The sequence below is a fragment of the Anguilla rostrata genome, chromosome 16, assembly GCF_018555375.3.
Source record: "Anguilla rostrata isolate EN2019 chromosome 16, ASM1855537v3, whole genome shotgun sequence".
Classification (NCBI taxonomy): domain Eukaryota; kingdom Metazoa; phylum Chordata; class Actinopteri; order Anguilliformes; family Anguillidae; genus Anguilla; species Anguilla rostrata.
In genome coordinates, this window is record NC_057948.1 from 585,373 (window position 1) to 608,589 (window position 23,217).

General features: G+C 42.3%; 1 protein-coding gene across 1 annotated transcript in view; it reads left to right on the plus strand.

Annotated features, from left to right (window-relative positions):
• LOC135242604 (diacylglycerol kinase zeta-like) overlaps window positions 1-15,505 on the plus strand; it is a 152,977-nt gene extending 137,472 nt beyond the window's left edge. Inside the window, exons 35-38 of the mRNA XM_064313754.1 lie at window positions 1,617-1,737; window positions 2,448-2,484; window positions 3,550-3,649; window positions 15,319-15,505. Of these exons, the coding sequence (XP_064169824.1) occupies window positions 1,617-1,737; window positions 2,448-2,484; window positions 3,550-3,649; window positions 15,319-15,435 (375 nt within the window). The 3' untranslated portion in view covers window positions 15,436-15,505. The remainder of the gene's footprint in view (window positions 1-1,616; window positions 1,738-2,447; window positions 2,485-3,549; window positions 3,650-15,318) is intronic.
• The last annotated feature ends 7,712 nt before the right edge of the window (window positions 15,506-23,217 follow it).

A 23,217-nucleotide genomic window follows, 5' to 3' on the forward strand; every position in this document is an offset into this window, starting at 1 on the left:
CACACATTAGGCACAAAAACTGTCTTTGGTAAAACAGTTGACATATCAGAGATTGTAGCTGTGGTTGGAATGAAAGAAGAATAGACCATGGGGGCCCCTGGACCAAGTTTGGAAAGCCCTGTCCTGCCTTGTAGAGGTTGCAGGTTTGATTCCCAGTTGGAGCATTACCTTTGTTCTCTTTAGCAAGGCCCTTCAGCTGGATTTATGCAGCTAACTGCTAACTGTGAAAACTCATTATGAAAACAAAACAGGTATAAACATTCAAATGAAATAGTGAAATCTAATGGCATCAAATTCCAAAGTCCAAACACATTTGAGAGCCTCAATGGAAGGCATTGCTGAGGCAAGTCTGAGCAGAACAAACTTCCTTTATCTCTTCTGGAGTGATGTGGTAAATCACCTGTGGGGGGGGGGGGGGGTTGGGGGGGGGATGGGAGCCTGTGGGGGAGCAGCTCTGAGATGGGAACTCTGGGGGGGTGGGGGAATGTGGGGGAATGTGGGGAATGTGGCTGCACACTGTGGGGGAGCACCAGAGGCTCGAACCCCAGAGGCCTGAAGGAATGCAAGGCCTTTGCTCTCCCTGCTTTCACCAAATCACTGCGACAGAGATACTGACTGACTGGTCGACTGAACAGAGTATGAAGTGGAAATATCATAAGCTATTACATCATGCCAAATCAATTTGTCTATTATCACTGCTGCTGAAAGGAAATAGCAAAATTCACCACACTTTTCATCAATAAAAAAATATTATTTTGCATATCACCTTTCTGGGTCCCAAAGACACTTTTTAAAATAAATATATACAAGTATTTATAATAGTACAAACAGTCTGGAATACAGTATAAATGCAGTACTACAAGCACAGATAACTGGATAATAATAATAATAATAATAATAATTACAGTAATTATTCGTGTAATACTTTTGGTGCACAAAGCATTACACGACGTGGGGGTGGGGGTGGGGTTGTGGGGTGTGTGAGTGCAGGTTTTTGTTTTAGCCTAGCACTAAGACGCCCAATTTAATGAATGAACCAATCATGGTCTTCAATCATGACCATCATAAGCACAATCAGGTGTTGTGGTGTTGGCCTAAAACAAAATCTTGCACCACACTGACCCTTTTTGGATAAGACTGGACATCCCTGCTTCACACCATGAAATTATTAATTAAATAATGTGGCACAGAGCCATGGGCCTTTAACAAACTCTTTAAATTTCCCTAACTGATAATGATTTGAGAAACAGGAAACAAGAATAACAAAGAGGACAGTGATACAGGGAGGACATGAATAACAGGACAGTAATACAGGGAGGACAGGAATACAGAGAGGACAGGAATGTAGAGAGGACAGGAATACAGAGAGGACAGTAATACAGAGAGGACAGGAACAACAGGACAGTTATACAGAGATGACCAGAATACAGGGAGGACAGGAATAACAGGACAGTAATACAGGGAAGACAGGAATACAGAGAGGACAGTAATACGGAGAGGACAGGAATGTAGAGAGGACAGGAATACAGAGATGACAGGAATACAGAGGGCTGTACAGGCCTGTGGGTCAGAATGAGCAGAGTGGAAGTGACATCACTGTGCTGCTGCTTCCACAGCTGAGGGAGCTTCACGTGCTGGGGGCAGACCTGGCAACACGTGACGCCCTGGGCCGTACGCTGCTCCATCACGCCGTGGATGCGGGCAGCAAAGAGATCGTCAGGTACATCATCGACAACGGTAGGGCGCCCTCCCATTCAGGCCTCATAGCCAGGAATGGCTGAACGCTCACTGAGCATGTGCCCAGATACAAAACGCCTCGCAAAATAATAACACCTATAAATTACAATCAAAATGGCAGAGGACAAAGCTGCTTTGCAGGCAGTGCTGGCCCTAGCATTTGACTAGTGCAGGCCCTAAGCAGGATTTGATTTGGCGGCCCCTCAGCCCAACATTATAAATAATATACACATTTTAGAATAATTAGAGGGGCTGCAGGCACTTGCAGAGCCCTAAGCAGCTGCCACTGATTCGGTAGGGCTGGCTCTATTTGCAAGCGACACAGAGGTATAATCCAACTGTATTAAACATTAAACTGAGTCAACATATTAAACAAATGCATGCAAAAACTGCAGGTGCTTAGAATACTGGCCGTACCTGTCCACAGCCAGCCCACTCATAGTAAAGGACAATGTTTGAAACCTTCATCGCATTATCATGCTAAATATTAATGCCTTAGCTTGCACCGGTCACATGGGATAATAAAACAGGAATAAGACAGTAGTGATGTCATCTTCTTGAGCTCCATTGGTAACAACCAACAGGACAATGTTGTGATTGGTAGATACATTTCTAGCTATAGTTCTTTAAACTCTTTGAAGTAAGCATTATTGTAATGCATTTCTGAACCTGTTCAATTAATCTCAGTTTCTTTCTGTTTTTATACAAAGCACCCAGCGATATCTTGGATGTTACAGAGGAAGAGAGGCAAGTCATTCTTACAGTATCTTTTTATATATGCATCTGCAATATGCATCTTTTATACTGTATGTAAAGGTTGTCATTTCTCAGATTTGACCTGTGTTTTATTTTTTGAAGGGTGGGAGAGGAGCTTAAAATATTTCCGTTCATTGCTGATGTCAGGGTTCCCACGGTCATGAAATTCCTGGAAAAGTTATGAATTAGAAAAACTGTTTTCCAGGCTTGGAAATTGTTTGGAATTAACAGAATGTTTTGGAAAAGTTTTGAATATACACTATTTTTGGCTATTGTTTAAACGGCTGCATGACCGTTGAAACTTCAGTAGTATCACGTGATACACATTGGCGTATGCAGCTAGTTGGCGGCGGGAATGTCTAATGAGCGAGTAAAGTTAGCAAGCGCTAGCAGTTTTCTTATCCGCAAAAATGGAGTGGAGAGCCAGTGTGATTACTCACTCACTGATGATTTCCTGCTTGTTGTTGCAGTGGAGAGACAGTGTGATTACTCACTGCTGATTTTCTGCTTGCTGTTGCAGTGGAGAGACAGTGTGATTACTCACTCACTGCTGATTTCCTGCTTGCTGTTGCAGTGGAGAGACAGTGTGATTACTCACTCACTGCTGATTTCCTGCTTGCTGTTGCAGTGGAGGGACAGTGTGATTACTCACTCACTGCTGATTTCCTGCTTGCTGTTGCAGTGGAGAGACAGTGTGATTACTCACTCACTGCTGATTTCCTGCTTGCTGTTGCAGTGGAGAGACAGTGTGATTACTCACTCACTGCTGATTTCCTGCTTGCTGTTGCAGTGGAGAGACAGTGTGATTACTCACTGCTGATTTCCTGCTTGCTGTTGCAGTGGAGAGCCAGTGTGATTACTCACTCACTGCTGATTTCCTGCTTGCTGTTGCAGTGGAGAGACAGTGTGATTACTCACTCACTGCTGATTTCCTGCTTGCTGTTGCAGTGGAGGGACAGTGTGATTACTCACTCACTGCTGATTTCCTGCTTGCTGTTGCAGTGGAGAGACAGTGTGATTACTCACTCACTGCTGATTTCCTGATTGCTGTTGCAGTGGAGAGACAGTTCTTCACAAAGCCGCCTCGCTGTGCCAGAGGACCATCTGCCATTACCTGGTGGAAGCCGGGGCATCGCTTATGAAGACAGACCTACAGGTGAGGCCTCAACCTGCGTTAGTCATATACAGGGAGCTCCATAACTTTTGGGACATTTTTACTGAGGAGCTTTGTTGGGTATGCAGGTAGTGGTGTTAGCCTATTAAAAATGCGTGAATGTATAATGTAATCAGATAACAACCACGCAGTCCAAAATTACCCCTCAAGTCTCTTGCACTACATCAGACATAAGCCGCGTTTCCACCAAAAGTACCCCGAACTTTTAGTCCCAGGAACTACTTTTCAAGGAACTAAAAGGTTCCTTCAGCCCATTGTTGTCTGCGTTTCCACCGCGGTCTAAAGTCCCGCAAAGATTAGGCAAATTAGCACACTGACGTATGAAAAAGCGACGTTGTCGTCGGTCCATCTGTCCTATGATTTCTTCTGTAACCCCATACTACCACCGAAGTAGCCTACATTATTTTCTAATAACCGGGACAGCCCGGAGGGGTTTATTCATTACATTACATTACATTACATTTGGCAGACGCTCTTATCCAGAGCGACGTACAACAAAGTGTATAACCATCTCATAAAAAACACGTTTTCAACGTACAAAAATGCCAAGTTACTAAAAAGTATTGATATCAAAATGACGCCAAGTTACGATACTACAAACAATATAGGCTATCTTGCCTCACCGAAATGACATAAGATGTATCTCAAAGCAATGCTACCCAATATTTCCTCAGTTCATTCAAGTCACTTGGCCCTGTGTATAAGCATGCACTACATGAACAGGCCAAACATATGTGTGGATGGTTCTCTCACAGTCAAGATTGATTGAATAGGTGTGTGTATGTCCAATTTGTATTGGTATGTAGGCCTGTGTATTTCGCTGCCCAGGCTTTCTGTTGCATGAATGATAGTATGTTTCTTGGTACAAGTGTGTTCGTGAATGTGAATGTAAGATGCTGCCAGGGAAATGTCCCCATGCGGATGAAGAAGTTCTCTATGTATGTATGTACAATATGTGTTTTGCGTGCAGTATTTATTGTACGTAGCAAATATACAATAACTTGCACATGTACTCAAATTCAGTTCAGAAGCAAGTATAAACATGTTTTCTGGAGAAATGTGCTTCCTGTCGTTGCTCAGCAGCAGTTCTGTACATTAATGAATTTATACATTAATTTCAATGTACAATGTTCAATGTGTTCCATGAGGCAATTCGAAATATTTGTCTCTTTGATCTGACAGAAAGTTTGCATGACATTGTGAAATGGTAAGATTAGAAAACACAGGGCCAAGTGACTTGAAAGAACTGAGGAAATATTGGGTAGCATTGCTTTGAGATACATCTTATGTCATTTCGGTGAGGCAAGATAGCCTATATTGTTTGTAGTATCGTAACTTGGCGTCATTTTGATATCAATACTTTTTAGTAACTTGGCATTTTTGTACGTTGAAAACGTGTTTTTTATGAGATATCAGTTCTTTTTGCAAAGCGTTTTATTATGAGAGTGAGAAATGCGACCCTGCAAGAAACGGTTGTGGATTATGGCTATCGTTGTGTGAATCTGTACAGTCTGATGAGCGTGTACCGTTCAGCAGTTTCGGTTTGCTATGTAAAACAGTGGCTGTGAGAAAGGATGCAGTGGCATAAGCGTAAACGCATCATAAACGCAGATGGAATATGGTATGTACTCACGGATTTGACGTCCATCCAACGAGCCTTGACTGACGAAATAATCAACACGCCCGTAGAATTATAACTCCCTAGGTCGCAACTTGTGTAGCCTTCTGTCCTGCTCCGTTGTCTGTTATTTCGTGGAGATGCACTTTTAGTGTTTGTAAGGTTTATCCTTCTGTCCTGCTCCATTGTCTGTTATTTCGTGGAGATGCACTTTTAGTGTTTGTAAGGTTTATAAGGCATTTTGATAGGCTTATCTGCAGGTAGGAATCCTCTTCGCTGTTTTGCTAAACTAGAACTGGAAAACATGATAGTGGAGAATAGGAGCAGACGCAAAAATGTCCCAGCAGGCTTTGCATATGAGAGAATAACAACAGTGTGAGAGAAATTAAAATGAAATTACGAAATTCCGTAGTTGAAACAATATGTTTTTAGCAGAATGGGCATGTAGGTGAAGGTTGATATGATCACGGAGTATAGTGCGAAGTAAATGGAGTGACCATGAGCGAGCTTATATTCCTTATCAAATGGTATATATAACAGTCGGTATTGAACATTAGTTGTTGAAGTGGAGGGTTAAATAACATTGCACACATTATTTGCCTGTAATGTAATGTAATCTATTGCACGAATGTGTTTTTCTCATGTTCAGTGCTAGTAGTTATACTTATGAGTGAATCATGATTTTAAATGTAATGTTTTAATGCGGAGTTGCAGAACGTACATACGTAGTAATTGTGTGTAGCCTATGTGGCTAGATAGAGAACAGGGCGAGGTAACATGAATGTAGAAACGTGGCGTTTGCTGATATTAAGGTTTTGTACGGTAGCCAAGTGAAGAAATGTAGTTAGTAGAAATGGCACAGTGGTGAACTGGTGTAACTTTTAAATAAAAGGAATACATTTGGGTCATGAAATGCATATGTGTGGCCGTGAGTGAGTTTTGGTAAAGAAAATATAGGCGTAAGAAAACGTTAGTGTAAAAGAGGAAATGATCTGCCTGAGGGCGAGTCGGGGTTCCAGCCTCAAACCGGAGGTTTACCAGTCTGTGATTTCGTTAGCTAATGCCATAGCTATGCAATGCGTGAAATATCATTAGCAAACCTGCCGGTGGTTTTAAAGAAGAACACAGGCCAGTAAGCACAGAAGAGCTTCCGTTGAATCCATATGGCTTAGCAATATTGTAGCCGGTCAATAACTGAACGTACAGACGGTAAGTCATAATGCATATATCTTAGCAATATTGTAGCAGGTTAATAACTGAACGGTGAACGGCGGGTAGATATGGTGCAAAAGCAATAATTAAGAAGTAGTAGACAATTATTAGTGAGGGTCGAAGCAAGTTAAAGAAACATGTTCCAAGCTGGGCTTGAACATACAACCCAGTGTTCCCAAGCCTGTAACCTTACCCACTAGGCCACGGATGGATTACCTGTTCAAACTGCGGAGTTGCAGAATGTACATAAGTAGTAATTGTTTGTAGCGTATAAGGCTACATAGAGAACAGAGCGAGGTAACATGAATGTAGAAATAGAAACGTGGCGTTTGCTGATATGAAAGTTTTGTACGGTAGCCAAGTGAAGAAATATAGTTAGTAGAAATGGCACAGTGGTGAACTGGTGTAACTTTTTAATAAAAGGAATACATTTGCCGTGATGAAATGCATATGGGTGGTCGTGAGTGAGTTTTGGTAAAGCAAATATAGGCGTAAGAAAACGTTAGTGTAAAAGAGGAAATTATCTGCCTGAGGGCGAGTCGGGGTTCAAGCCTCAAACCGGAGGTTTACCAGTCTGTGATTTCGTTAGTGTAGCACCATGCCATAGCTGTGCAATGCGTGAAATATCATTAGCAAACCTGCCGGTGGTTTTAAAGAACACAGGCCAGTAAGCACAGAAGAGCTCCCGTTGAATCCATGCGGCTTAGCAATATTGTAGCCGGTTAATAACTGAACGGTGAACGGCGGGTAAATATGGTGCAAAAGCAATAATTGATAAGTAGGCTAGTAGAGAATTATTAGTGAGGGTTGAAGCAGGTTAAAGAAACGTGTTCCAAGCTGGGCTTGAACCTACGATCCCATGTTCCCAAGACTGTAACCTTACCCATTAGGCCACAGGCGGACTAGCTGTTTGAACGGGAAATGTTTCAGAGTAAAAATGTATGGGTATTTGCGTGTGTAAGCGCGTTTTTGATTGGGTCGTGTAGGTGCAGATTTGGCTGGTGTCAGTGAAATGTCCAATGGGGAGACATGTTGTTAGTGGGATAGGCGGCAGGAAAAATAAGAATGAGAAGAAGAAGAAGAAAGAGAAGAAGAAGAAGAAGAAGAAGGAGAAAACGCAAAATCCCCTTAGTTTGGAGCTTTATTGTGTGGACATGTGAAGTTGTTTATGAATTCTGTCTGTTGAAGTGGGGTCAGAATGTACAGAATTTAATGTTTTTAAGGGCTGAGTGTCTGTGGCTGTTGTGGTTATTTCTGTGGGGAACCCTGAAAAGTGGCAAACGGTGCTGTATAGGTATGGGGCATGCCCCCGCCAAGGCGTAACTTGGCGGGATGGCATACCTGCCATCCCAATAACCAGGAACAAGTATGACGAAACCCCTAGAGAGAAGTACCGGTCCAAGTGCAGGGAACAACCGCATAGTTCAACTTGACCCTGAAGGTTAAACTGATTAACACTAACACAACGAGAACGGCAACAACGCAATCTATGGAACAAATACAATACAAAAAAATTCCACTTATATACAACGGGTTACCAACAATGACTATATATGGTTACTTTTGTATTTATTGATTTTTATCGATTTAATCACCTGGAATTGAAATATTCTTCTGCAGCCGTTTGGGCATATTTTACCGTTGTCAAGCAAAACTGTCGTTGGTAGTTGAACTTGGACCGTTGTTATTCATCAAATAGGATATAACAGGCCAATAGTCAGATTGTAACTGTTTTATATATCCTCTCAAACACATTCATTATGTTTTTATGCGAACATTCACTTTCATGTCTTGACATCCAAGGCGACAGAATGCATTCACATTTCCAATATAGCCTAACTGGCAACAACAGCAGAAAACATGCACACGTTGTAAACAATTTGCTGTTTGATTACTTTCTCATCGTCAATTCCATATAGGCTAATCGCAAAATGACAAGAATAGAACGAAAACTCGGACTTGCGTGAAAATTGCCCATTTACAGTGGTACAGCCACCGTTTGCTTTCCTTCGAAGTTACTGCTAGCCGAGCAGCGAAGTGTGCCCTCCAGATGCGAACCATGCACCATAAATTAGTCCATAGTCTTCCTGGTCTTTTTGTGGAATTGAAGAATAGCAGAGTAAAATTACAGCAGTCTGAAAAAGCTAAAGGGACGATTACTAGAATTAACCTGTTATATTATATATATATATATCTGTCACAGAACTACCGCATACCTTCCATAACTGTATCAAACGTTTTGAGTCAATTACAACGGCCTAACAAAGAAAATCCGGAAGAAAATATTCAGAAACCGAATTAATCCATTTGAATGTTTTGGTACGTAATATGCTGTCCCAGCACGAATGCTTAGCATTTTATAAAATGAATACTAAAGCAAGAAAAGAACAGAAGAGCACACGTTATAATTCCAAGACATTGGCAGGCTATGACAAAAACTAGCCTACTGCGCCGCATAACATACAAGTTTGATTTGAAGTTATTATGAAAATAAATCGGTTTGCGGCTGATTTTTAAACATGGCGGTTGAAATAGAACACTGCAAGTAGTCGACTAATCAGAAGTTTTCTGCACTTGTGCCCCACCCCAAAGGTTCCGGTACTTTTGGAAAGTACTACCCCCCAAGCAGGAACTTTTTTGGGGGTAAAATAAAGCCCCCGGAACTAAATTTAGACCCTAGTTCCTCAAAAGGTTCCTAGTTCCGGGGTAAAGTTCCTGCGGTGGAAACGCGGCTATAAGTAACCCACTTCCCATTTCATTGAACATTTGTGTGGCACTTATATCTTGACAAATGGTTCTTGAAGATTACAGCCTGGTTCTTAAGATAAGATAATAAGATATATTTTATTGAACCCCGTGGGGTAATTTGTCCTCTGCATTTGACCCATCCTAGTTAGTTAGGAGCAGTGGGCAGCCACGGTGCAGCGCCCAGGGACCAACTCCAGTTCTGAGGCCATTGCCTTGGTCAAAGGCAACTGCAGGAGCACACCTAACATGTGTGTCTTTGAGTCTGGGAGGAAACCGGAGTACCCGGAGTAAACCCACGCGAACACGCAAACTCCATGCAGAGAGGATCTAGTCGGACCCGGATTCAAACCCGGAACCTCCTTCTTGCGAGACAAACGTTCTAACCACTATGCCACCGTGCCCGTTCTTGTCTTTGTTGTGATTCGTGTACAATAAAGATTAAAGATAAGTCTGATATAAGTTTGATATATCTATGTCAGGTGACAGATAGGCCTGTTGTCTTAAAGCAAACACATTAGCACATTGTAAATAACAGGGGCGTCCTTCCGAAGGATTATACAGTCATTAATGTGAGTGTCAGATGCCACCAGGCATGTGTAAATGGGCAATCCGCCTCCCTGGAAAACAGACTTTAACTCCTTCCCATTTCAGTTTCCTAGTCACGCAATGCGCAGGCTGGCCTCTGGACAAATGCAGTATAATCCCAAAAGATTTAAGAGTCCGTCAGAGACGTCCACGTATAGGCAATCCCACCTCTTTCCTGCCCTCCCTCAGCTGGAGATGGCTGTTCACCGACTTGACTGTGAGGAGCAGGACGGGCGCCCTGAAAATTCACAGAAAGCCCATCGCCTCATGACCATCGCCCCATGCCCACCACCTCATGCCCATCGCCTCATGCCCATTGCCTCATGCCCATCACCCCATGCCCATCGCCTCATGCCCATTGCCCCATGCCCATTGCCTCATGCCCATCACCCCATGGCCATCGCCTCTTGCCCCTCGCCCCATGCCCATCCCCTCATGCCCATTGCCTCACGACTCATGCCCATCACCCTATGCCCATCGCCTCATGCCCATCGCCCCATGCCCATCGCCTCATGCCCATCGCCCCATGCCCATCGCCTCATGCCCATCGCCTCATGCCCATTGCCTCACGACTCATGCCCATCGCCTCATGCCCATCCCCTCATGCCCATTGCCTCACGACTCATGCCCATCGCCCTATGCCCATCGCCTCATGCCCATCGCCCTATGCCCATCGCCTCATGCCCATCGCCCCATGCCCATCACCTCATGCCCATCGCCTCACGCCTCATGCCCATCCCATGCCCATCGCCATCCCATGCCCATGCCAGCCTCATGCCCATTGCCCCATGCCCATCGCCCATACCCTCATCCCTCTCGCCCATGCCATCCCTCATGCCCATCGCCCTCATGCCCATCGCCCTATGCCCATCGCCTCATGCCCATCGCCCATGCCCATCGCCTCCATCGCCCATGCCCACGCCCTCATGCCCATCGCCTCATGCCCATCGCCCCATGCCCACTAGCCCATGCCCATGCCCTCGCCATCCCATGCCACGCCTATGCCCATCGCCTCCTGCCCATCACCCTATGCCCATCGCCTCCTGCCCATCGCCCCATGCCCATCGCCGTATGCCCATCGCCTCATGCCCATCGCCCCATGCCCATCGCCTCACGCCTCATGCCCATCGCCCTATACCCATCGCCCTATACCCATCGCCTCATGCCCATCGCCCCATGCCCATCGCCCCATGTCCGCGTGGCCGGTTTCCTGCGCACCGATCCCCTCGCACGTTTACATGCTGAAATGGAGATGGCCGGGGGCGGGGAGCAGACGACTACCTCGTACCAGCGCGGTTGCGTACTGGAGCCCTGCACTTAATGCTAATGGAGACGGCTGAGTGCGACTATAACCGCGGTCTCCTATTGTCAGGGTCCTAAATATAGGAAGGCTTTTAAGACCAGCCTGAAGGACTAATGGCAACATTGTATATCTGCAGAATGGCTCAAAGGACACTACAGAGAAAATAGGGCGCAGAATAGATTCTCCGCTCTTTCTGAAGACTGCTTATGGAGTCTTTTTTGCTGAATGGGGAGATTGTTCCCTGTGTCTATTAAACTGGCTTTTTTTACATTGGCAAATTCAATAAATGGCAAATAGAAATGCTGCCTTTCTCCTTTCATTCAGATCTTTGTTCACATGGTAGCCTTTGGCGAAAACTAAGCTCTCTGGGGCTAACGCATTTGTGCTGCAATGTGCCTATTTATTTTCAGCCTCCTGTCTGTTTCAGAAATAAAATATAGTGCGCTGCATCATTTTCATGAAGTATGAAGCGTGTGTGTCTGCCTTTGTTGAGATGATGTGCATTCAAAACCCCCATTTTGAATGCTGACAGTTGACATAAAGAAAAATAATAGTACATTATCAATCCTGCTTGATTCTGATGAGATTTTCTTTTTTCCTTCCTGGAAGGAAGAAGGTTTTTTCCTGTCTGTCACGTGAGGATTTGTTTGTGGTCATATCAGAGATCATGTAACTAACATGCTATTTGTATTTTAACCAATCAGCCATCAGCCCTTCATTAGGCTGCCAATCAGAAGGGCGCTTCAAGTGAACATTGCAGAATGGATCGTTTCAGGCCTCCAGCTCTCATTTGTAGAACTGACATACTTTACATAAAAAGGGAATTTTCCTCATAGCATTTGGGCTTAAGGAAGAAGTCACACCACAGGGTCCCTAGCACATACAGTATATGACCTCTTACCCCCAGCCCTCGTCACTTTGCTTCAGTTGTGTTTTGACTTGGCCTAGATTGTACATGCACAGTGAGCGTGGCCTAAACTGTAAATCTGCAGAGAGCTGGGTGTAAACTGAATGCTTGCAGTGAGCTTGGCCTAAACTGTAAGTTTACACTGAGCTTGGCCTACACTGTAAGTTTGCAGTGAGCTTGGCCTAGACTGTAAGTTTACAGTGGGCTTGGCCTAAACTGTAAGTTTACAGTGAGCCTGGCCTAAACTGAATGTTTGCAGTGAGCTTAGCCTAAATTATATGTTTGCATTTAGCCTGGCCTAAACTGTACGTTTGCAATGAGCTTGGCCTAAACTGCATGTTTACAGTGAGCTTGGCCTAAACTGCATGTTTGCAGTGAGCTTGGCCTAGACTGCATGTTTGCAGTGAGTTTGGCCTAAACTGCATGTTTGCAATGAGCTTGGCCTAAACTGCATGTTTACAGTGAGCTTGGCCTAAACTGCATGTTTGCAGTGAGCTTTGCCTAGACTGCATGTTTGCAGTGAGCTTGGCCTAGACTGCATGTTTGCAGTGAGTTTGGCCTAAACTGCATGTTTGCAATTAGCTTGGCCTAAACTGCATGTTTGCAGTGAGCTTGGCCTAAACTGTAAGTTTGCAGTGAGATTGGCCTAAACTGAATGTTTGCAGTGATCTTGGCCTGAACTGTAAGATTACAGTGAGCTTGGCCTAAACTGTAAGTTTACACTGAGCTTGGCCTAAACTGTGCGTTTATAGTGACCTTGGCCTAAACTGAATGTTTACAGTGAGCTTGGCCTACACTGTAAGTTTGCAGTGAGCTTGGCCTAAACTGAATGTTTGCAGTGAGCTTGGCCAAAACTGTGAATTTGCAGTGAGCTTAGCCTAAACTACATGTTTGCATTGAGCTTGGCCTAAACTGTAAGTTTGCAATGAGCTTGGCCTCAACTGCATGTTTGCAGTGAGCTTGGCCTCAACTGCATGTTTGCAATGAGCTTGATCTAAACTGCATGTTTGCAGTGAGATTGGCCTAAACTGAATGTTTACAGTGAGCTTGGCCTACACTGTAAGTTTGCAGTGAGCTTGGCCTAAACTGAATGTTTGCAGTGAGCTTGGCCAAAACTGTAAATTTGCAGTGAGCTTAGCCTAAACTGTATGTTTACATTGAGCTTGGCCTAAACTGTAAGTTTGCAATGAGCTTGGCCTCAACTGCATGTTTACAGTGAACTTGGCCTAAACTGCATGTTTGCAGTGAGCTTGACCTAAACTGCATGTTTGCATTGAGCTTGGCCTAAACTGCATGTTTGCAATGAGCTTGGCCTAGACTGCATGTTTGCAGTGAGCTTGGCCTAAACTGCATGTTTGCAATGAGTTTGGCCTAAACTGTAAGTTTGCAATGAGCTTGGCCTCAACTGTAAGTTTACAGTGAGCTTGGCCTAAACTGTATGGTTGGAAAAGGCTGAAATATGAAATAATTTAAATAAGTTTCACTAAGCTTTCACTTAGAATGGGACATGTGCTTTGGGCAGAAGAAATAAAAAAAGGAAGGAGAGGGAGAGAGAATGGGAGGGGAGAAAAAGAGAGTGAGAGTGGAGTGGAGAGAAAACTTGAGTCAGACATTGCTTATCTCTACAGGCTCAAAAAAGAATTGTGATCTCACCAGAGAGCAGAAATCAATGAAGAATTCTTCGTGAAAAACAACTGCTTGGCTTCTGTACAGCAGAAATAAGTATTTGATAAGTATAATCTGCTGCCCAATTTCAGTTATTATAAGCAAGAAGCTGGGCAGCTTTCCTTTGTCATTAACTATAGCAGCAAGGGATTTTGGTCTGCATGTAGAGTGCGCTCTTCCCTGAGTGCTTTCACATGGAGCTCAGCTCATGCTGTTTACACATTTCCCCCAAAGAAAACAAGACCTAACCAATGAAGAGCCATTGCTCAAAGCGTGTCTCTCCCCAGAGCTGTGCCGATGCCCGTTTCTCACACGGCCATGCTCCTTCCTGTCTGTCTGAAGAAGTGAACTTACTCTCAGCCAAACAGAGATTCTGTGGGAAACCAGACTTTCATTCCTTTACTGGCAGCTTGTCATCAGAGCGCTCTGTCCGTCAGGCAGGGCTGCACAAAGTGCTTTACACTCTGACACCCGGGTAGACAATCTGTACTCTGTCTCAAACAAATTCAAAAGGAGTCAAGTTGGAGCGCAGACATCTGTCTCGAGCGAGCCGACGGGTTTGTGTTCTCTGCATCTGCACTCCTACGCAGTGAACTCGGCTGCCCTGAAGTGCTTTGTGACTGTGCACATTTTTCAGAGGTATAGTGATGAGTCGCTGAGAATCATCCAGCCAAAGGCTCTTTAGAATGCCTGTCTGCTCGCAACGAGGGCACTTTGAAATCTTTCCCCAAAGCTCTCCCTTCACAGTTGTGGTTGATCAGACCTTTGGTCAGATTACCAAAATCAAAAGTGAGTGTTTTCCAGAATGAAGTAATAGACAACAGATGTTCAGAGTACCTGTAGAGTGATGAATAAATGTCCAAGCTAGAATTATTTCATTACATAAAGCACTTTTTAGTCTATGATTTCTAATATGAGGCGAAGTTCAACAACTCTGAACAGTAGTTTGCTTGAACTGGTAGGTAAAACTAAGCTAATGTTTGAAGTTCTTGTTTAATCTCAAAATACAAATCATAAACTAAAAAGTGCTTTATATAATTACATAATATATTGAATGAAAAAAATGTTTTTGATAGCAAGTCCCCTTTTTGCCATGACCGATGGCATAAGAACATAAGAACATAAGAACATATAAGAATATGAGATCAGGTCATTCAGCCCATCTAGAACATAAGAACACAAGAATACATAATGAGGAGAACAAGCCATTCAGCCCATCTAGAACATAAGAACACAAGAATGCATAATGAGGACAACAGGCCATTCAGCCCATCTAGAACATAAGAACAAAAGAATACATAATGAGGACAACAGGCCATTCAGCCCGTCTAGGCTCATAATTTACCTGCAGACTAGAGAGTATCCAGCACTGCATCAAGCCTGAACTTGAACACCCTGAGGGTCTCTGGTTGTGGTACATGACCTGGCAGTCTGCTCCACATTCTCTCTCTGTATGTTTTCCCACCTGCCTGTCCTGGACATGTCTGAGTAACCTTTGTGTTTACCTGGACATGTCTGAGTAACCTTTGTGTTTGCCTGGACATGTCTGCTGTAACCTTTGTGTTTGCCTGGACATGTCTGCTGTAACCTTCGTGCTTGCTGTTTCTCTCCAGGGCGACACTCCAAAGCAGCGAGCAGAGAAAGCCAAGGACCAGGAGCTGGCTACGTACCTGGAGAACCGGCAGCACTACCAGATGATCCAAAGGGAGGACCAGGAGACGGCTGTTTGACTACCCATCCCCATTTCACTGGTGCCTCACTGTCGACCAAAAAAATGAATAAAAAATGTAAAACATGGAATGTGTATGACGGCGAGGGTGTTTGCAGCCAGGGGTGCTGCCACGGCGGGGCGCTGCCACAGGGTGGGCCCTACAGGCCACAGTTAGGCCGTGACTGCGAAGGAGGCAGCTCAGTTATGGGCTCTTCTTTGACTTTTATTGCACTGCCATGGAAAGCACAGTGCTTTTGTGTTGCATCCCAATGCCTCAAAGCCCTCTTCTCAGATGCCATTGCGTCCCAGGCTAATGCTGATTCCATGGCGGCACCTCCACCACAGATTGATTGTTATGATTTAGAGGGAATTCGGGTGGGTTCCTATATTAGGACAGGTACAGTGTATTTCAATGCCAAAATAGGTTCTATTGTTCTACTTCTAAATTAGCCTGTGAAATGCAACGTGTCCTCATCCACAAATACAGACGGGGGGGGGGGGGATGCGCACAAAACCTCTGGATTTAAAAGGGTTTTCTACGGAAGGAAATGAGGGCAGTTTTCTGGAATGTTGACCAGCCGTGATGTTGACGCGGCCAAATGCTCATTTGAGAGGGCGATGCTTGTTTAGTCAATTTGTATGGCTCAGCTTTATTTATAAGGACGTTTTTAGTGATCTTATGATTTATTTGTTTATTGAAATTGCAGTATGTTGATTGAAGCTCAGTTCAATCAATTAGTCTTTATTTATATAACACATTTCATACAGTGGCTGTAGCCCAATGTGCTGCACATGACCAAAAGACAATGTTACTAAAAGAAATGTTAATCTGATTTTTTTTTCTGAAGTAGAAAGAAGGTTCCCTAACCCTAACCATTACATAGAAAGCACTTACAGTTGGGTCTCCACTAGAGAGGTGCTGTAGCTTAACCAAAGAGAGGAGAAGGGGGTTATCTGATCATTTCACAGCCAGGACCAAGATTTCTGCACTTTTAGCCCAACATTGACTCTTCCTTTCCAGATATCTCTAAACAGAACACAAGCCATACTACTATAGACACGGATCAAACATTTTTGCCTACTAGTTGTGAATTCCTCAAGAATAAAGTCTTTATATTCCTGTAGTTGTATATTTTCTTACGGAATATTTCATATTGACATGACCCTCAGTGAGAGTAAGCAGCCTAGACATTACTGATTAAACTTTGCCGTGTGGTCAGTTTTGGTGTTAACGTCCCATTGATCTTCTGTTTGTGCACATAAAGGCGTTTTCTTGTGCTTTGTGATTAGGATGCAGCGAGTGTGCAGGGGACGTTTGGTGCGGATTGCAGCTGCTTTCCCCTCGTCAAGACTAAACTGAGTTATTTTCTATATTTTCTCTACTTGCAATGGAGTAGTGTTGTTTTTTCTTTCTTTACACAGTTAATTTCATCACACAAATATAAAATCCATATTTTCAAAGTTGTATGAATTCACTGTAATGGAAGTTTATCTGTGCAAATCTGAGAGTTGTCCTGGATTTCTGTTTATCTGTGCATGTGCATGAGTCTCAGTGAATAATTTAATTTAGATATTTTTGGGAGGGAGTTTGCTGTAGAAATCAGATATAATAACGGAGTGGTTATATTAATTTAGATTTGCCAAAATCAGCAATACATATTTGCGCCTTTCTTTTTTATATTTTAGTGTAAGTGATAGCCTAATTTACTTGTAAATGCTACACAAAACTAATAGCAATTTATTCTAACTGGGATGTAATGAGATGCCTGGGGTATTTTGTCCCCTGATAGTCAGTGTATAAATAGACTATTACCTCTACTTTGAAATTGCCCTTTTGATATATTTATTGTTGTAAATGTTGTTTTTCAAGTTATATAAAAACAGGTTTATCTTTCTACCAAAATCTTCCTCATCCCATTCACAGCAATGTATCTGTGGCTGAATGATTTGTGTTCATCCCATCCCTCACGAAGACAAGCTACGCATGTGACTGCACATGTCCAAAAATAAGGTCGCAATACTGTTGCGAGGTCGCAATGTTGTCTCAAATAATATATTTGGGACATAACTTTTAAAATAAAATCCAGCAATAATCTTCAGTGAACCATAAACCGTGATTTTCTGACAGCAAATGAGGAGCTCTGGGCTGGTTTGTTGAGTGTAGCTCAGGGCTGGTTTGTTGGGTGGAGCTCAGGGCTGGTTTGTTGGGTGGAGCTCAGGGCTGGTTTGTTGGGTGGAGCTCAGGGCTGGTTTGTTGAGTGGAGCTCAGGGCTGGTTTGTTGGGTGGAGCTCAGGGCTGGTTTGTTGAGTGGAGCTCAGGGCTGGTTGTTTGAGTGGAGAGCTCAGGGCTGGTTTGTTGGTGGAGCTCGGGCTGGTTTGTTGGTGGAGCTCAGGGCTGGTTTGTTGGGTGGTCAGGCTCGGTGTAGGGCTGGTTTGTTGGTGTAGCTCAGGGGTGTTGTGGGCTCAGGGCTGGTTGTTGGGTAGAGTGTGAGTGTAGCTAGCTTTTTGAGTGTCGGCTGTTTGTTGTGACCAGCTGGTTGTGCTCAGGGCTGGTTTGTTGGTGTGAGCTCAGGGCTGGTTTGTTTGGGTGTAGCTAGCGGTTGTCAGCACTGTGATTGTGAATTTCTTTCATCTTCACACACATTTGTCCATTTTCAACCCACCCTGTGATTTTTCTGCCTCTGGTTATTCTGATTAATGTTTGAGACTATCGAATATTAAACATAGTTCTTCCATAACATACCGGTTTCACAGTATCGGAATTCACATTACGCTGACAATAGCCAGATAACTTCTCTTCATTTAAGGATAAGACTGAACATTGTCACAGGTGACCTGTCTTTCAGCCAGTATTCTGCAGTATTTAAATGAGTGATGCTTCTACCTAATTTATACCTGTAGGACTAGTTCTCAATCATTTACAGGCTCCAATTAAACAGCAAGTGTCACGTAACGGGTAGGGAGAACCCAAACGCAGAGTAAAGAAACACAAACTCAAAAAGGGAAAATGAACAAAGACTTTACTTGCAACACGACAGGGCGGCCCAGCAAGGAAAGACAGAGACAGAAACACAGAACCATGACAGCAAGAATGTACACGCAGACCATAAACTCATAGGTGTCCATTGCACTGATTGGAGATATTCAGCACACAGGTCTGCACAGGTCACAGGTCCATTTTTATTGGGGTGGGAAAACACAGTTTTGAAGCAGTAGTATGATCAATTTAATTATTTCTAAAGTTTCAGAAGAATACAAAGTCTCATGCCAGAGCCTTATAGTGGTATTAAAACCAAATTAGGGCCATATCTGTGCTTTTGATCAAACATCTACACTTTAATTTGGCCACATTCAACAGAGATATCATCATTGCAACATCCGGTCTCAAGTAATTATCAGTTTGGGTTCGGAAAATGCAACACATACACATATCAGTGGGAGCAGAAGCTGTTTGATTTCCTGTTTCTTTCTAACTAATAGTAACATATCTAGGTTCATCTTGCAGGCTGTGTTCCACATGACTGTCTTGTTACTGTGTACTTCCTGATATAGATAAGTACTAAATTTTTCAAAGTTAAAAGTCGGTCTATGTCAAACGCTAATCAACTATTAATTGCAAGTGTCCTAAACCATCTTAACTTTTAGCCTTCTGCATAAATAATGCATACATACAAAATGCGCTGTAGACAGGTGGTTTTAAGTAACGAAGTACATCAAATATTTTTTTTTTAACTGGGTCTTTCAATATGTTGCTAATCAGGAACATTTTTCATTTCATTTTTTTCACGTTCCATGGCTAATTTTGAGTTGCTGTGGGATTCATATTTAATGCATACATATATCTGCAGCATTTTAAAAGAGAATGTGTGAATATCAGTGCAATGCAGTGTTGGCTGATAAAAAGGTTTTGTACGTATGAATACTGTAGTAACCGAAATGAAATGAAAGACTTGTTTTAAATGAAATGCAATCTTGAGATGTTTGTTTGTTTATTGGGCTTGTTTTGTAACTGTCTGCTTGGAAACAAATAAAATATTTGAAATGCATTCCGTGTGTAGTACACTTTTTCATTTCATTAGGGGATTAATTGAAAATATAGCGGTAAGAATGGCACATGCTAATTGAAGTAATTAATTCATTGAAATGCAGTAGGTTGCTAGAAGTGTTGTTTCGGTTTCCAACCCTGCTGATCTTTTTTCACATTTCCCCTTTTTCAGAAGAACTATATATATTCAGTGAGCTCCATAATGTTTGGGACAAAGACATATTTTTTGTTGATTTGACTCTGTACTACAGAATGTTTGATTCATAATCAAACAATTCACTTACGGTTAAAGCACAGGTTCTCAGCTTTAATTAAAGGGCATTTTATACATTCAGGTTTTACTATGCAGAAAGTATCATGTTGTCTCTTTCAAAACAGAGGACGTTGAACTGGAAATTAAATTCAAAAATAGTATAGAAGTGAAAAATAATGGAAAAGACAAAACTGTAAGAATCTTGATATTCTCTTATGTCTTAACTGGCAATGCAACATGAATGAACTCTTCTTTGAAGCATTTGTGCAGGAGTCATTTACTGTTCAATCACATGGGTTTTAGTAGGTTTCGCAGCATAACTGCAGTTAGCTACATTTTATTTCATGATTGTTAAACAAAGCCATCATTTCATGGAATGAATCAAAACAGCAAGCCTGTTTGTATGACAGTCACAGGAAGCATTTTTTAACATTGTATTCTTACACCTTTAAACTTCTGCGCCATGGGCAATTATTAATTCAGAACTCATGCAACTGTAATTTACCATTCACAATGTTCCAGTGCACCTCACTTTACCAGCGCCATGTGTATTCTGTGATTGATTGTCTTTCCACAAATTAAAGAGCATAAACCCCCCCCCCCCCCCCATAAACCCATCTATTCCACCCCTAAGCAGGTATCTGGCAACACATATTCCAGGCACTCCCATGGTTGACAAACAGCAGTTTGACTGACAGTTTGCTGCAGTGAAAACTTGTAATGAGTCAGAATACACAGATGAAAGTCAGTATGTAATCATGACTTCACATACATCTTGGGAAACCGTTGACGTGTTCTATCGAGCCAGCCCATGGCTAACTAACAAAAGGTGTTTGAAAACTATCTGGTTAGAATGTCATAAAAGCTTGGAACTTAACTTCCTGGTTCACCCTAGCATGCCAGAGGCAAGCCAACTGAAGTTTGTTCTTCAAACTTTTCATCTGATTGTTGGTTGAACATTAATCACACATTTTCCTGACATTGAAAAGAAAGAAAATGTGTAAGAAATGAAAAACTAGATTAGAATGGAAGTTTGCAATCTATGCTCAAGGTCAGTGATGGAACTCTAAAACTGTTTGATTGATTTCCCCTCCGAGCCAAAGAAAAAAATACTGACAGTGTTGATATCCTTTCCTTCTGATAAGTAGCATTTGCTTCTTCATAGACCTTACACAGATATGCAGAAAGCACATAAAATGCTATCTATAATGTTTTGTGAAAATCAGTAACTGTTCCTAATATTTTCTTTCCCATGTTTGTAAGCACTATAAAAAGAGAAGTTTGAAGTTAAAAGACCATAAAATGCCTGAGAAAGCTGGTTTGCTCCCCAACAAAGAAATAAACAAATATATAAATAAATAAAAAAACAAAAAGGAACACAAACAAATAAATAACAGGCACATACAGTTGAGGACAAAAGTTTACATACACCTAGGCTAAAGACATTCAAACTCAATTTTTCACAACTCCACACATTTCATGTTACCACACATTTCCTCTGTTAAGTCAATTTGGGTATCTACTTTATTTTCATAAGAGGTCATTTCAAAATAATAGCTAAGAGACAGATTTATTTCAGCGTGTATGTACTGTATTAGATTTTAAGTGGGTCAAAACTTTACATACACTTTATTAGTATTTGGTGGAATTGCCTTTTAATTTCTTAACTTAAATCAAATGCGTGGGGTATAGCCTTCCAGAAGCTTCTCACAATACTTTGCTGGAATTTTTTGCCCATTCCTCCTGACAGAACTGGTGTAACTCAGTCAGACCCACTCCTTGTTCAGACATGCTTTTTCAGTTCAGCCCACACATTTTCTATGGGATTCAGGTCAGGGCTTTGTGATGGCCACTCCAAAACTTTCACTCACCCTTTTCCTCCATACATAGCACTGACCAATATGGCCAAACCAGTTCAATTTTTGTTTCATCTGACCAGAGAACTCTCCTCCAGAAAACCAGATCTTCATCCTGGTGATCACCTGCAAACTTCATTCTGGCTATTTTATGCCGGTCTTGGAGCAGGGTCTTTTTCCTTTTTCCTGCGACAGCCTTTCAGGCCATGGCGATGCAGGATTCTCTTAAAGGTGGATGTAGATACTTTGGTTCTGTGATGCCTCCAACTCCTTCACCAGCTCCTTTGTTGTTGTATTGGGGTTCAGTTGAACTTTTCGAACCAAAGTTCGTTCAGCCCTGGGAGGCCCGAATCTAAACTACTCAGATTGGGGGGGCAATTAGAAATTTGGGGTGGGCATCTTTTCACACAGTGGGCTATACTACAGCATCAAGCTGTTTTCCTAGTTTTAATGTACAACTGATGTGTCTGTACTTAAACATTACCATTCTACATACAGTGGCACTCAAAATTATTCAAAATTATTTGCATGTGAGGAATAAGCTAAAATTGTAATAGAGAAGTATCAGAGGTGTAAGCATTAGCATTTACTTGAGCCTCAAAATACTGACTTCTAGGGGTAGAACAATTTTGCACGTAGACATTTTCATATTTCATGTTTGAACTATTTGTGACCCCTACATTATGTTCTCATAGTCATCTCTCTATTCAGGAAAGATGCATTATTATTATTATTATTGTTATTACCTTTTATGTGATTTCTTTAAAGTGCTTTAGATAAAAGTGTCTGCTAATCAAACACAAACTTTGACTTAAAAGCTTATCTACTGGCATATTAAACTCTAAGGCAAATTTGGAACTTGAACTTGTGAACTGATATATAAGAACATAAGAACAGAACATGTAACATGAACAGTAATATAGTGGAAGGATGCTCCTTAAAGAGAAAAAACATTAAAAGCTAATTACCAAATCATAAACAAACTGCACTTTGCAAACAAAGGTGGAAACTAATTGTTTTGTTTGTTTCCACATATGGTTATTTGTAGGGCTGCCCCCTGAAAGTCGATGATTCGAATCAGAACTAACAGTAACGTTAGCTAGCTAGCTAGCTATTTATCTATTAAACTAAACCTTCCAGCAAAGACCCTTATTCAACACAACACTACAACAAACTACAGCAACAATAAATTAGAAATTAAATTTTAACAAGAATAAGCTTTAATAAGAATGAGCTAATATTCCTCCTCCACTGTCACAGGCGACTACAAATGCTCCGCAGAATGATATTGGAGTTAAGGCATCTCTGTTGTTTATTGTTTATACCGTTGGAGGTAAGAGTGGTTGTCTGGAGAGTTGTCTGTTCGATCTCCCGCCCTGGGCATGTTGAAGTGTCCCTGATGAAGGCACCTAACCCCTAATTGCTCACAACGAGCTGATTGATACCTTGCATGGCAGCCTTTCACCATTGGTGTGTGAATGGGTGAATGAGAAGCACCAATTGTAAAGCGCTTTGGATAAAAGCGCTATATAAATGCAGCCCATTTAACATTTTATTCTGTCCAACCAGCAAATCAGAAATCTGGAAATTCTCACGGGGCGAATGAAATAAGAGTGATTGGCAGATTCAAATAGCACAGAATAAAGT